We start from the raw sequence: 13,891 nt of genomic DNA on the forward strand, positions 1-13,891 counted from the left end.
GTGTGTGTGTGTGTGTGTGTGTGTGTGTGTGTGTGTGTGTGTGTGTGTGTGCGTGTGTCTGTGCGCACAGAGTCGGGGAGTTGTCAGAGCACTAAAGCTAAGAGTGGGGGGGCATGCACATTGTGAGTGAGGAGTTGAGAGAAAGAGAGACATAGAGGAGGAAAGAGAGGAGGAGAGTTGAGTGAGAGTGTGTGAGTGGGAGAGAGAGTAAGAGAGAGAGAGAGAGACCTCGGCAGAGAAGAGAAGAGAGAGAGGGGAGGAGAGCTCCGTCTCTCCCGGTGCACTTGGCAGTCTAGTTGCGGGCTGCTGTGCTGTTGCTGTCGTGGCGTGGCTGGTCGCGCCAGGCGGGGAACTTCACCACACTGGAGCCCGGAGTCCCACTCTCTCACCTGCGCAGTTCGGAGCTGCCATGGGTCTCTCGCCTGGATTTACTGTCCTAATTATTCTACCGGCCTTTCTGCTGCACACCAGCGGCCTTTACATCGCCAGTAGCGTTGGTACGTACAGTAGGCTACAGTTTAACGTGGTCAGTGTTTATGTTGTTCTACGTATCTGCTGATCTCTTATCAGCACAGGCTGTTCATGAGCTCTCTGGAAGTCTGAAGCTCAACGTAGCGGCAAAACACTGTCCGGTTTCTCCTGCTTGGGTTTAATTTTGGCATGCTTTTGCAGTTTTTGCAAACAATATTGTAGGAAGCATTTGCAACTTCTGTGCGTCCTGCTGTGGTGTTTGCAGGGTCTTTCCCTCCGCCGTGCAAACAGTGTTGTGATTTTATTTCTCCCACTATGGGGATAATGCTATCTGGAGTGAAAAAGGGCATCAGATGCACCCGGTTTACTGTCGGATTTCGCAGGGAAGTAGCCTAACGTTATCTGATTCTGCCGCTGTCGCATCTATCGATCTGTCACAGGACGCTGGAGTCGGATGTCAGCCTATTGATCACACTATTATCAAATCATCCCTTTGACAGTGGGCTCAATAAATATTAACAGTGTGTGTTAGGTTTTATCAGCCAGCAAACTTTATAATTAAATGTAAGAATTGAATAACCAAATAATAATAATAGTACAATATGAAGTGCATGCGCGGACCAAAAATAAGCTGTTAGCATAACTCTCTGTCTCTCTGAATCTGATGGAATTGACACCTTTAAGTGCCGTGTGTGTGTGTGTGTGTGTGTGTGTGTGTGTGTGTGTGTGTGTGTGTGTGTGTGTGTGTGTGTGTATATGTTTGCATGTGTGTCAGGTACCCACACAAATGCACCTGTGTTGTCACTGTCACATGAAATGTTGTTTAATCCAAGGCAATGCCGGACGCATACATTTACTTGTGTCAATTCTCAAAGTTAATTTGTTTATCACGTATTTAAGATAACAAATAATTATCATAATGATATCAGGATAAGTATTTTTAAATGCATTTCGATGTGGATCCTGGCCTATTTAATAAAGGTGCGTTTTAGGATAATTTAGTTTTCGTTTTTATAATCATTTGGTGTCGAGGTTATTGAAATCACTTTTCCCGTATTGAGCAGCCTGACGGTGAGAAAAAAAGCGTGAGAAAGCCGCAATTAGCACCTTGATCTTTAACTGGCTTTCCTGTTGATGGTAGAAGGACACAGAAGGTGTCAGGAGCGCTCCGCAGCGCGCACTGCTGAGGCTGCCGTTTCGAACGCGCACTGCCGTGCACAGGGGTCGCCTCTGAGTTCATGGGTGGGGCTGTGCTGCTGTGTGTGCGTGTGCATGTGTGTTAAAGGTTACTGCTTGTATTTATTTTATTTATGTTTGTGTTCCCTGTGACGCAGAATAAGGAATAAAATAATTCCAGGCCATGCTTGACATTTCTCTAATCCCATATTTTTCCACTTTACCTCTTTTTCAATCCCCCTATGCCCACTCCACCCATGACTCCTAATTTTTTCTCCATGCTGTGGTTAATTTTTCTTATCTTAAAACTCCAATCTTCCTCGTTTTCCACATTTTACCATCTTCTTACTCAACCAAAATAACAATCTCTCTCACCTGTCCCTGCCTAATGCTCTCCTGTCTCAACCATTTCCCCTCCCCTTTATTGTCCTGTTCCCAGACTCCCTGCAGCATGTCCTGGGGGAGTATGGACTGGTGAGGCCGATCAGTGTGGACGCAGAGGGCCGCTTCCTATCACATGCTGTCTCGGCTGGCCGCATGGCAGGAGGGCAGTCCCGTAGGCGCCGGAAGAGGGAGGTAGGAGTAGGCAATGATGAGTGGGAAGGACCAAAAGGAGAACCAGGGGCCTTTCGAGAAAGGCTTTACTACAACGTCACGATCTTCGGCCGGGAGTTCCACCTGCGCCTGCGCCACAATGCCAGGCTGGTGGCCCCCGGAGCCAAGATGGAGTGGCATGATGACAGCGACAGCGCCCGGCACTCTGAGCCTCTCCGCGATGAATGCTTGTACGTTGGGGACATCACAGACACACCAGGAGCATCTGTTGCTATCAGCAACTGTGACGGCCTGGTGAGTGGACAACCTGTGTTACCTCTTGTGTGTCTGACTGCTGTGGTGTTCACTGAGCTGGCTGTGGACAGAATGACATGAGAATACGAGAGAGCAGATGATGCATATCTGTTTTGCAGGGAGGAACGCTGTGTTTTTAAAGGCAAGAGATTGTTTGCCCTTTGACCCCTGTCGTCTTTGGTCAGAACATATACTGGTTAACCTCACAGCTCAGAGTCCTAAGAGGCTGAAGACCTCTAAAGTGGTTGTAACACAAGACCTGGGTCTAGAAATATGAGTTATTTTTTTCATCCCTCTGTACAATGGTTTGCTCAGGTAAAAGGGTGATGGTATTGTTGAAGGATTAATCAGATTTTCCACGGATAAATTCACATGCTTTCAGAAAAATATTTCTCTGGCTTGTCTACACATGGATGCTGAAGGACTGGACAAATAGCAGACACTAAAACATCATTTTAATTGAGGCTGCCACCGTAGCATATTTTGACTGTACAACAGTTGCTCAAAGACCCTGAATTGTAAAGAAGAGGAAAAGGAAAAGAGATGGCAAACAGTTGGTGAATGGCTGTCGGCAAGAGAGGGAAGTGAGATATTGGCCGTGTGAAGAATGTGCACTGCTGAGATTAGAGGATGCAGAAAGATGAAGACCAGTGTGACTGAGGAAGAGGTGGAAGCGACAAGTGAGAGAGATAAGCCGGGGGGAAAAGAAGGCAAGTAAATAGGAGTAGAAAATGGGCAAAAGGATGTGTACAGGGAATGATGAGATTGAGGGGAGGAGTTCCCCTCATTACGAAAAGTGTTCATTAGTCATCCAAATCAGCCCACCACTGGAGCTGAGTAGCAGCGACTGGATCCGTTTAGGGTTGAGGACACAGGGGACAGAGCAGGCAGCTGAGAGAGCAGGCAGGGAGCCAGGGCGGCACAGGCCTGACATGCCCACTTAGCCTGACACCAGCCGGCAGCAACTCACTGCTGCTTCTCGCTTCAGCCTGTCGTTCCAAGGCCTATTGGCAATTTCTAGGAGAGGTTGCTCAAAGTGTTATAGATAACAGATCGTCCCAGTCTGACTGCACTGTAAAGCATGCCAGGATTTTAAAGGATAGGTTCACACACTTTCAAGTCTGTCTTACATCAATGATCTCACATGCCTATGTGAACTTTTATGTGTTGTTTTGGTTACTATAATAATTATTCCTGTCCACATTGAAATTCTTAATGGTACTCATATTAAAGAGATGGGATACAGCCTCCTCAGTCTTTCTTCTCTACAGAAATGCATTCTTAAAGGTAACCTATGGATTTTTTTGTCCACTGTGTGTGCAACGAAGCAATGTGTTCAATTTTGTTTCAATCATGCACTAGGATGGACACGTATGAACATCAGCATATTCAAAATAACATAAATCAAATAAAAAGTTGGTCTCTTAGAGGATTTTCTTCAAGCTTAAGCACACTACTCCCCATTTTCCACTGTCTTTCAACCATATTGCAGCAAAAAAAAGAAGAAGAAAAAAAAGGATAGAACAAATTTTGAGTGTCAGTTTTGTTTCTAAGGAAAAAAATATAAACCCATGTACAAATCATGTTTGTTAAGGCTGTTTAAAATATAATCTCTTATAATTTAACTGACTGCTGATGAGTAAAAGAATATGGTTACATTGCAAGTTTACAAGACAAACATTATTGATATCTGCGCTGTCATAGCCACACCAAATAATCGAAACGGAAAAAAAGGGAAAGCCCTTGTAATTATCACTTTAGTGCTGTCCACTTATATTTAATTTGTTCTCCACGCCCCTGAACAACTCATGTCATTACTAATCAATTCTTACAGCCTCCTTAGGCATGCCAAGAAACACAGCAAAGCTCTGTCAGACTCAGCCTATAAGCTCTGCCCGCATCTGCCTGTTTAAACCCAGCAGAGCCACGTAGTCCTGCTCAGTCCCACTGTGCCCACTTCCTCAGTGACCCAGCCACCTGGTTAGAGCCTTTTCTGCCCTGGGTTGCCATTTCCAGCCAAGAACCTCTTGCTGGCTGCAATCCAGGGTGTGTGATGAGGAGAAAAAGAGAGAGAAAGCAGGGGCAAGGCCAGATAGGGTTCAAACCAAAATACAAGAAAATAACAATAAAGAGGCAATGGAGGGGAACATAAAGAGGGCAAAGGGTATAGATTTCAAGAAGTAGCAAATGACCAGAATAAATAAGTGCATGAGGGAGCGCATTGCAAAAAGGAAAATCTTTGAATGGATAAATGACCTTTGGAGGGAATTGGATTTCTGTGAACAGAAGCTGTGATCAGCTGGTTAGTTCTCTAGATACTTGAAAGGAAGGCAGTATTTTTGTCGAGAATAGGGTATGTGTTTGTCTGTGTGTGTCTGTGTTCTTTGTGTGTCTGTGTGTGTTTTAGTCCTACATCAGTGCAGTGCTGATGAAATTAAACTACAGCTGAGACTGTGTTGGTGTGTGCAGAGTGCAGAATGGCACGCCGCATGAATCAAACTAAAATAAAATCTCATAAGCTTGGGAGGTTTCCACTTCATACGTGAATGTTTGGGTGTGCAGTGTCTGTGAAAACATATTGGTTTTAATTGTTCCTCGTGGATTGATGAATTCCATTTAGCTGCTTTAGTTTTAGGGTCCTCGTTTTGTGCATTCTGGGTCACTTAATTGGATACTGGGACACATGGGTATAGAAAAGAGCCGTTGTTAATATTCGTATCAACAATTTTCCTACGTGTCAATCAGCAGCTGTGGAAAACACCTTGTCAATGATGCTGTAGTACAATTTATAAAGGGTTTGAAGTGATGACAATTTCTGGGGATTTTTCTCCTCTGCTATATTGATGCAAAGTGAAGGGTGCTTGCCTCTTAGATGCAGCTGCCCTCTAAAGTGATATTTCAGTTGTATTACTGATTTAAACAACAATCAGTTTTACAGTTGTGCTGTAAGCAGCTTTTTTAGCCTTAAAGGTAATAGAAAGAAACTCTTTCAGAACCAATGTTATTTTTGTAATGCTGTGGGATCTATAAAGTGAAAAGGGTATTTTTTCCTAAGGGCTGTATTTTCAGACACACACAGGCTAACAATACGGGATGACTTCAGATTTGTTTCTCTGCGATAGGGTGTGGATTCTGTTACGATATCACAGTATTAACCAAGATCTCAATTCCTGAGCTTAATTCCATGTGGTCACATACAGGCATGTACTGTGTGTGTGTCTGAACCTCTGTCCCCACTTGTGGCCTTTCCTTCAGCCTCACCTAAAGTATTTGTTCAGGGATGTGGGGGATGTTAGCTGTGTTGGCCTGATTTTGTACACATGTGGGTGTGAGGTCAGGTGTATTCATGTGTGTGTCTTATGTGAAATGTTGACCGTCAGCAGAGCTACTGCTTTTCCTTTTTCTAGAAGAAACTGAGACATAGTGATGGGAGTTACAAAATTTGTGCTATTTGATTTCTCCATGCTGAATAATTCTGTCATTGTGATGTGCTAAATTAGTTAAGTGGGGACTGTCACACTGCACACAGTGTGCTTACACTGTCTGATAGCAACGCTGTCAAACTCTCAGCCAGAGATGCATTCATCTTCACTTTTGAATTTAATTAATTTTCATTAAATACATGAGAGCCAAATGTCTATTTAAGCTTTTTTGGCATTGATATAAGTAGGCACTTCTGTTGGTTATTAATCCTGTTCACATAATCAGAACATGTTCCTATTTTCACAGTCATGATTTAACAAGGTAAAGTGGGCTTAACCTTGAAGTAGCCACAAGCACAGATAGAAACACAGATTCTGTGGAGAGCAATTTCATCTATATACAGTATGATCAGTCCAATGGTCTTAAATATCCCTATTTTACCCCGTTGTAATTAACAGAAAATACAGTCAGAATGTTTGAGCTGTCTACAGAAAATGTTTAAATAATCCCTTCAAATGGTCTTGATTATTAATCATAATTAAAATAATGACCATACTTTACCAGTTGACACACACAACAACACATTCTCTGATTGCAGTGCTGCACGTCCAGATATCTGTATCTCTTGTGTGAGGCTTCCTGTCTTCCAGGTGGGCCGCAGCACCTGAGATAATCAGTGAGATCTGACAAATGGTAGGGCAGCCTCAGGTTACCGTGGGAACAGAGGGTCACACAGGTCTGTCGAGCTGATAGGCGTGCATGCAGGCCAGAAATGAGACACAGCTGGGTGAGAAGTGATCTTCATGGCCCACAGTTTCTAACAGAGGAAGTCTGTTGCCTCTCATTTTGGGGTTTACTCCTAAAATCCTGGTGCATGCACACCTGGAAGACAGGACACGTGTTGATACAGCTGCAATGTACCAATTTACACATACTTGCACACCTTTGCTAAAGTGGGAATGCTCAAAACACACAGCAGTTACTTTAGCCCCCAAAAGAAAAGTTCCCTCTGAACCATCTTTACCTCACTCGATGACAAAAACCTGTGCACACATTCCCCTCCTTCCCTCTCCACCCCTCTCTTCCCTCGCTCTTGCTCAGTCTTGTGTTTCTTGGCCAGCAGCGGAAGCAGCAAGTAGGAGAGCTCTCCTAATGATGGTATTAAAAGAGTCAGGAAAATGACAGAGAAAGAGAGAAAAAGAATGTGGCAGACAGCTTTTTGCTCCCCAACACCCACAGATTCCAAGCTACAGCAAAAAAAGAAAGAGACAGCAAGAGACGGTGTTCCTTTAGTGAGCAGTCTTTGTCTTTTTTTAGCTGCAGCTCTGCTCCCAAGTGTTGATAAGACACCTGGTGTTGAGGGTTAAGGGTATTGCCAAGAAGAGCCAAGAAGCTACATCTATATCTTACTAACTAGGTGATATTTTATGCCGGCTTTTTGCATTAAAGGGCATTATCATTTTTTGAAGGTAATTATCCCTGATCCTGTTGAGGTGTTGCCCTTTGTATATTCTGATGTGCCATATTTATATATGACTGTGTGCTTCAGTCAGTTCATGTGTGTTATTAGTGCACAGCAGGAATGCTGGAAGGCGGCAGTGTTATTTTGGTGTTTTCAGTGAAAGGATTAACAACAAGAAGAAATGCCAAAGCATTGACAGGTGTTTTGTTTATTTTTTTTCAGTGGGTGGATGCTCAATGGCACCTTTTTTGCCAGTACTATACAAATATTTTTAAAGGTTTTCATTCAAATTTTATTTAATTATGTTGTTATCATGAAATGTATTTAATTAGGGAGGTTGTAAGCTACTTAACATGACAGAGCCACTATACACACGTAGTCTACATGCACACGTACTGTACACCCGGTTCTGTGCCAGCAGAGAACTTAATCATGGTAGTGTGTTGACAGAGGGGCAGGCCAATCACAGTAACAGCCCCAGAACTACACTAAATGCCAGCGGCACCAACACGTGTCGTGCTAGCCCTGCCCCTGGAATACGCTCAGTCATTACCTCCACATTAGGAGTCAATAGAGAAGGCAGGCCTGCAGGCTGAGCCAACTCATCCATCCATTCTGCCAGCCCGGCACTTTAGCTTGGTCAGGCGTGGTAGCTCAGTGGGCCCTACAGTGTGTTATTCCACCCCGGGTCACACGATAAGCAGCTCTCAACTGTAATCAGCTCAAATTGAAATGATGACATCAATTACAGCACGGCACACAGCTGTTATTGACCCCAGCCCTCAGTAGAGTGGGCTGTGTGTAGAAAAAAACTAAACAAGTGGAGGGTTGATGGTTGAGGATCGCATGCCGGAACCTTATGGCTGGAGGGAGGGCCGAGCGTGGAGAGGCCAGACCGCTGAGGCTTTGTATGAATGGAGAGACAGCGACAACATGTTCTCGGTATCTGATTGCAGGTTCCACCCTGCAGTGTATTTCCATTCAAACACACAATCATTCAATCTAGAGCTATTATCAGACAGAGAGAGAAATGGAGAGAGAGAGGGAGGAAGAGAGAGAGTCAGACAGAGAGTGGGCCCATTCTGAGGAACACTATACAGAGCAAAGGAGTGCTTTTACCAGAGCTGTGATTACTGCCGCTCACTCAGTGCACTTAACCAGCCCCCTTGACTCTCTTTCGTCTCGCTCTCTGTCATTCACGGAGTGCTGCCTCACAGCACATGGTTTGTTTGAGTGGTTGAAATAACAGGATTCATTCGAGAAAATGGAGCAGTGGAACCCCAGTGATTATAGGGAAACACCTCTGTGATGTCACGTTAACAGCAGGCTGTTTTGATACTTAAAATGGCTCCAACACGCTGGAATGATGCAGCAGTAGATAGATACTCTCCAGTAGAGACAGGATAACCCCCTGATGTCTTGGGGAAATCACAGACTGGGGCTGGAGTGTTTAACAGATCAATGACCAGTGCATAGTCATTGCTTCTTATTTTTGTGTTTACACATGCAGTGCGTTTACAAAAAAAGAGGGGTGTAGTGGAATAACAGATGGTGTACAGTAGGGATTAATTAGTTATCTTCTCAGCCAGTCACATAACTTATTTCCTTTCCTTTAAAAAGCAGTCACAACCGCACATACTGAAAATGACTCTACTTCCATTCAATTAAAGGTGTGCAGATTCCACTAGTAGAAAAACGATGTAGTCTGAGAGGTCAAGGTAATATCTAAGGTGTGATTATAGGAAAGGGAGACTACAAATATTTGAGCTTTTTGTTTTTGTGAATAATTTGGTTACAGAATGCTCCAACCATGTGGTGGCTTTCATCCCTTGATTGCCATGTAAATAACATTCTCACAATACAGATGTGCCAAGAGGATAGAATAAACAAAATGAATGACAACAGTAATCTGCAGGATAAATGGCATAAACTAAGTAATCAAATAAAAAAAGATATATACCAGGCATTATTGGATTTGTTTTTCTTGCCGTCAGTCACTGTGCCTGTCAGTCAGTCAGTCAATCAGTCAGCCAGCGAGTCCCAAAGGCCACAAGGCTGTGCAGAAAACTGATCGATGCTAGCGTCATCAGCAGTTCTCCATTTAACAGGCCCCAGCAGCCTCCGTGGAGGATCTTGGAAGCAGAGTGAGACATCGTCCAATGTGTTCCAGCATCCTAACAGCCCCGTCTGCCTGCCCACCCCTGGCTGACCCAGCACATGTCTCCGGTGGCCACGCTGCTTTACCTCCCAGCCACCACACAGGTGGCTTTGTACGCTTAAAGTTTTCCCCACACAATCCTCACAAACAAAACATAACATGATAGAGAGAAAGGATGAGAGAGAAAGAAGGGAGCGAGGGAGGGTAGGTGGAAGAAAACGATAGGAAGGAACACAAAGAGGTGGAGGAAGAGCGCGTTGGAATCTTAATGTGCCCAAACCTGAACAAGAACCACTGCAGCATCATAACCGTCACCACCTGCTTAGTCAGAAGGGATGGAGAATTGAGACAGAGAGGGAGGGGGGACTTATCTTAATTAGCATAAAGAATTCCACTTTTTATGTCTCTTTCTCTCCGCTAAGGTCAGTTGTCTGCTTCCAGAATCTAGTGCATTTCTTTTACTCATCATGCATATTTAATGTTAGTCGGTGCTTTCCCTGCATGAGTGCTTACTTGAACCTCCTACACTCAAGAAATATGTGTACATTTAGTCCCAGCCTGATCTAATTAGTTGTATTTGTTCTTCCTCTGGGTTGAGTTGTTTATCTGTCTCGTTAGTATTTTCTGTTTGCATGTTCCTTAACAAAGCCTGCCTGTCTGTCTGTCTGTCTGCCTGTTTGCATTCAGTCCAAGCTTGCAAATCATTTTGCTTAGCTCTTCAGGCAGCAGGCAGCTAAACGGCAAAAATCGCACCTCATAACAGAAACTCACACCCTTCTTATCTTACTAAGGCTGCCTGTTTTTGTTTTCCACAATAGAAATAATCACTTTCTGTCTCAGAGTGTGTTATGTTTGGGTTTTTTTGTCAGTGCATGAGGACCTCAGGAATTGTTAGTTTACCAGCATATGTAATATATTATATAATAATATATTGTATTCTAATAACTGACTCTGTGGGGGCTGAAGTGAAGCAGCAGAAACAAAGAAACACATCTAACGCTTTGATCACTGTGACTGATCGTCTGCCAGAGAGTACAAGGAAAGCTTTGGGTACAACCTTACAATTATGTAATCTGTTGGCCAATATGTAATGGAGACTTTGAGATGACCTTGTCCATGTATAGCTCTGTGGGAGATTGAGTTACTGTATGGTTGTGCTTCCAAGATGCCTGATGGTTCTGCTGGTTCAGGGCAGGGCCAAGCACCTTCTACACATTGGCAACAGCAGGGCGATATAGTTCCCAATAAATATTTATCACAATAAAATCCAGCCACTATTCTGTTAATGTCTTGTAAGATATTTGAGAAGCAGACCAATCATTTAATGTGTAAATACAACTATAACACATCCAATCCAGTCATATCCCACGATGTGAAATGATTACAGCTAATATCTTGAGTCACATTCATTAGTTAAAATCCCTTTTTTATGACTATGCCAATAAGAATCTTATCTTGTGAAAATGTGGGATAAATTGATACATCCCAGGGTTGGTCCTGATTACTGGTGAAAATGTAAGTGCCTGCATTCCATTTAATCCAGGTTGCTTCAGATGATTAACGCTCTCGGTGGTGTTTGTCGTCTTTGTGGTACCTATCCTCACTGTGTTGGTCTTTTAGTGATGCTGGTTGAGACTGTCTCATCTAATGCATGGCTAAAAGGTGTTTAAAGATGCCATCGTATTGCCACACCTTTGTTATTTAGTTTATAAAAAAGTTTCCTTAAATTAAACGATCCAACAAACACCATACGATATTTGCCTTTCTTTATGCTTAAAGATTGTGACTGCCCAAAAATAGCTCAGTTTCTGTGTTTTGGGTCAGGTTTTTAGGATAGTTATAGTTTGTGCTTAACTCATCAACAGTATATTGAAGCTTCTTATTTTCAGGGTTTCTATCCCCCAGGTCTTTCTGATTCAAAATCACAGGTCTCATCTGCCCTGTTAAAGTGTCCTTAACTAAAAGTCATTACTAGCTCCTCGTTACTTACTGCTGCCAGTAGCCGGTCCTGACCTCTGACCTCCATGGAAAGAGTAAAGATAAACACAGATCAATAAAGAAGCATGTTTACAGCAAGCTGTGTTCTGCTCCACATTGTGTGTGTTTAAGCGTTTGTGTGATGAGCGTTAAACTGTGAGGAATCTGTTTCACGTTGGGAGTATGTGGTGCCGTTTGGGTGGCTTGGTGCGATACAAAGTGCATTAAGGTTCTCAGCTATTAAAATAGCGATGAAGGAGCAAAAGATAAATGATAAAATAGCTCTGCTGTCAGACATAGTCTATTATTGGTTATGTTAATGGCCATAGCAAGAATTGTGTGTCCTTGTAACTGCCACACACACACACACACACACACACACACACACACACACACACACACACACACACACACACACACACACACACACACACACACACACACACACACACACACACACACACACACACACAATTCTTTACAGTGAAATGATTGACAGCATCTCTTGGAACACAAAGGCAAATGTTTTTTTTTCTCAGAAGCTAATCCTTTGCCTCTTTCACACACACTGACACTCAGACACACCAGGGAGAAGGGACTTATTGTCAGGTTGTGCTCCTACTCCACAGTTCATTTCTAATCCTCGTTCTCCCTTTCTGAACCGTCTCCCCACTTTAACCCACACACCTCCACCTCCCACCGCCTTGCAGCCAAACTGTAGTCTAGTAGCGCGAATGGCTGCTGACTGCTGCATGTGGGACAGGCTACATGAGGAATGAGATGTGATTCAAATGACACACACTGCAGAAGAGATACTAATGGAGGAATAGAATACAAAGGAGTGATGCTCTTCCCATGCTTTATGCGCTTCTGTCTTCCTCTCCTCTCCTCTCCTCTCTCCTCTCCTCTCCTCTCCTCTCCTCTCCTCTCCTCCTCTCCCAGCAGCAGGGTGCATGTTCGCAGGGCGGGTGTGGCTGCAGCTGACTCTGATGCGATGTGACAGGGCCCTCCTCTCTGTCCTTTTTGCTGGTGTGTGACAGCGTGAAGCTGCCATCCACCCCCGTCTCTCTTCCCTTCCCATCTCTTCATCTCGCTCACCGGTTGGAAAAGAAAAAAAACATTCTGGAACTAGCTGTGTCCTTTTTCTCTCGGCCTGTCCCTCTCTCTTTTTGCAGAGGGTACGTAGGCCCATAAGGAGGTGTGTGTACCTTCTTTTTGTCATCTTCAGCCATTTTTTTCCATTCAACGCCACATGAATCAAAAGTATTTGTGCCAAACGTGACTATAAAATAAATAATGAACAACTGTTCAAATATGAATTTCTTCAAGAGGATTTAATCGATAATCAGTCTAAATAAACATTAGTGATGATTAAACATGAAAGGAAACCTATTCTGTCTGATATCAGTGGAGTTGAATTCAGTGTGGCACTCTTTACTCTTCAAGTATTGATTGGAGTTTCATATGACGGGGAAGATATTTGAGATCACATTTATTTAGAAACTAGGGAATTATGTTTTCTTATTATTTTGGCCTCAGACATTTTTTTCAGAGCGGTCTTAGTTCCCGGTAGGTCTTCTGAAGCTGTGTTGTTTTGTTTCCACGGCCACTCTGTGCTGACATTGCTCAAGGAATTTATCAGTTAAGGGTCGCAATGACCAGGCAGTCTAACATTTTGTCTACGCTGGTACGCCAAGTACATTCCTCTTTTTCTGTTCCTTTCCATTACCACTGATATTTTTTTTATGTCTTTCTGTGTGGTCGCGATGTTGAACTGAAGGCTTTCCTGAGGCGGTGAAGTAAACCCCAGGGCCACTTTCAGAGGGAGTGGGACCATTCATAATGCTCATACACTTATATTAAAGGTCCAAGTCGTGGTATTTGTCAGGGATTGCAGTTTTTATAGCTTCATCCCAGCATGCATTGTCACAAGCTACTTTTGACCTCCAATTGCCATTTGTCTTAATTTAAGTAAAGCTACTTGTTTACCTAGAAAATACTGTAATGTTAGATTTTACACTACGCCCCTTTCATTTTTCAGCAACCAAATCACAGTTCTCTATTTCTGGGATAGAAAATCAAAAGTGTGTCATAGTGTCATAGTATGACTCAACACAATCAGCTCTGAAATTGCCCTTGTTTCGTAGGATTCTGCATTACTCACACCATCTTCCTCGTTGTAGTGTTACTACAGGGTTGTCACTTCCTTTGGTTTCCTGCCTAATAAATAGAAAGCAAAGTAATCAAATACTTTTCTGCAGATGAAGGTGAGCAAGTAATTATTGCTGAGGCCCCTTTGATTTTAAAAGCAGAATTAAAAATGAGCAAAAGGCATTTCTTTTTAATGGTTTTGTTTCCAGTAGATCTTAGTTATT

General features: G+C 43.3%; 1 protein-coding gene across 2 annotated transcripts in view; it reads left to right on the plus strand.

Moving 5' to 3' along the window:
• The first annotated feature begins 310 nt into the window (after window positions 1-310).
• Window positions 311-13,891, plus strand: part of LOC134860200 (A disintegrin and metalloproteinase with thrombospondin motifs 2-like) — a 103,335-nt gene continuing 89,754 nt past the window's right edge. For both annotated transcript variants that reach the window (XM_063877078.1, XM_063877079.1), the window contains exons 1-2: window positions 311-497; window positions 2,087-2,496. In XM_063877078.1, the coding sequence (XP_063733148.1) occupies window positions 410-497; window positions 2,087-2,496 (498 nt within the window). In that variant the 5' untranslated portion in view covers window positions 311-409. The remainder of the gene's footprint in view (window positions 498-2,086; window positions 2,497-13,891) is intronic.

The sequence above is a fragment of the Eleginops maclovinus genome, chromosome 23 (assembly GCF_036324505.1).
Source record: "Eleginops maclovinus isolate JMC-PN-2008 ecotype Puerto Natales chromosome 23, JC_Emac_rtc_rv5, whole genome shotgun sequence".
Classification (NCBI taxonomy): Eukaryota; Metazoa; Chordata; class Actinopteri; order Perciformes; family Eleginopidae; genus Eleginops; species Eleginops maclovinus.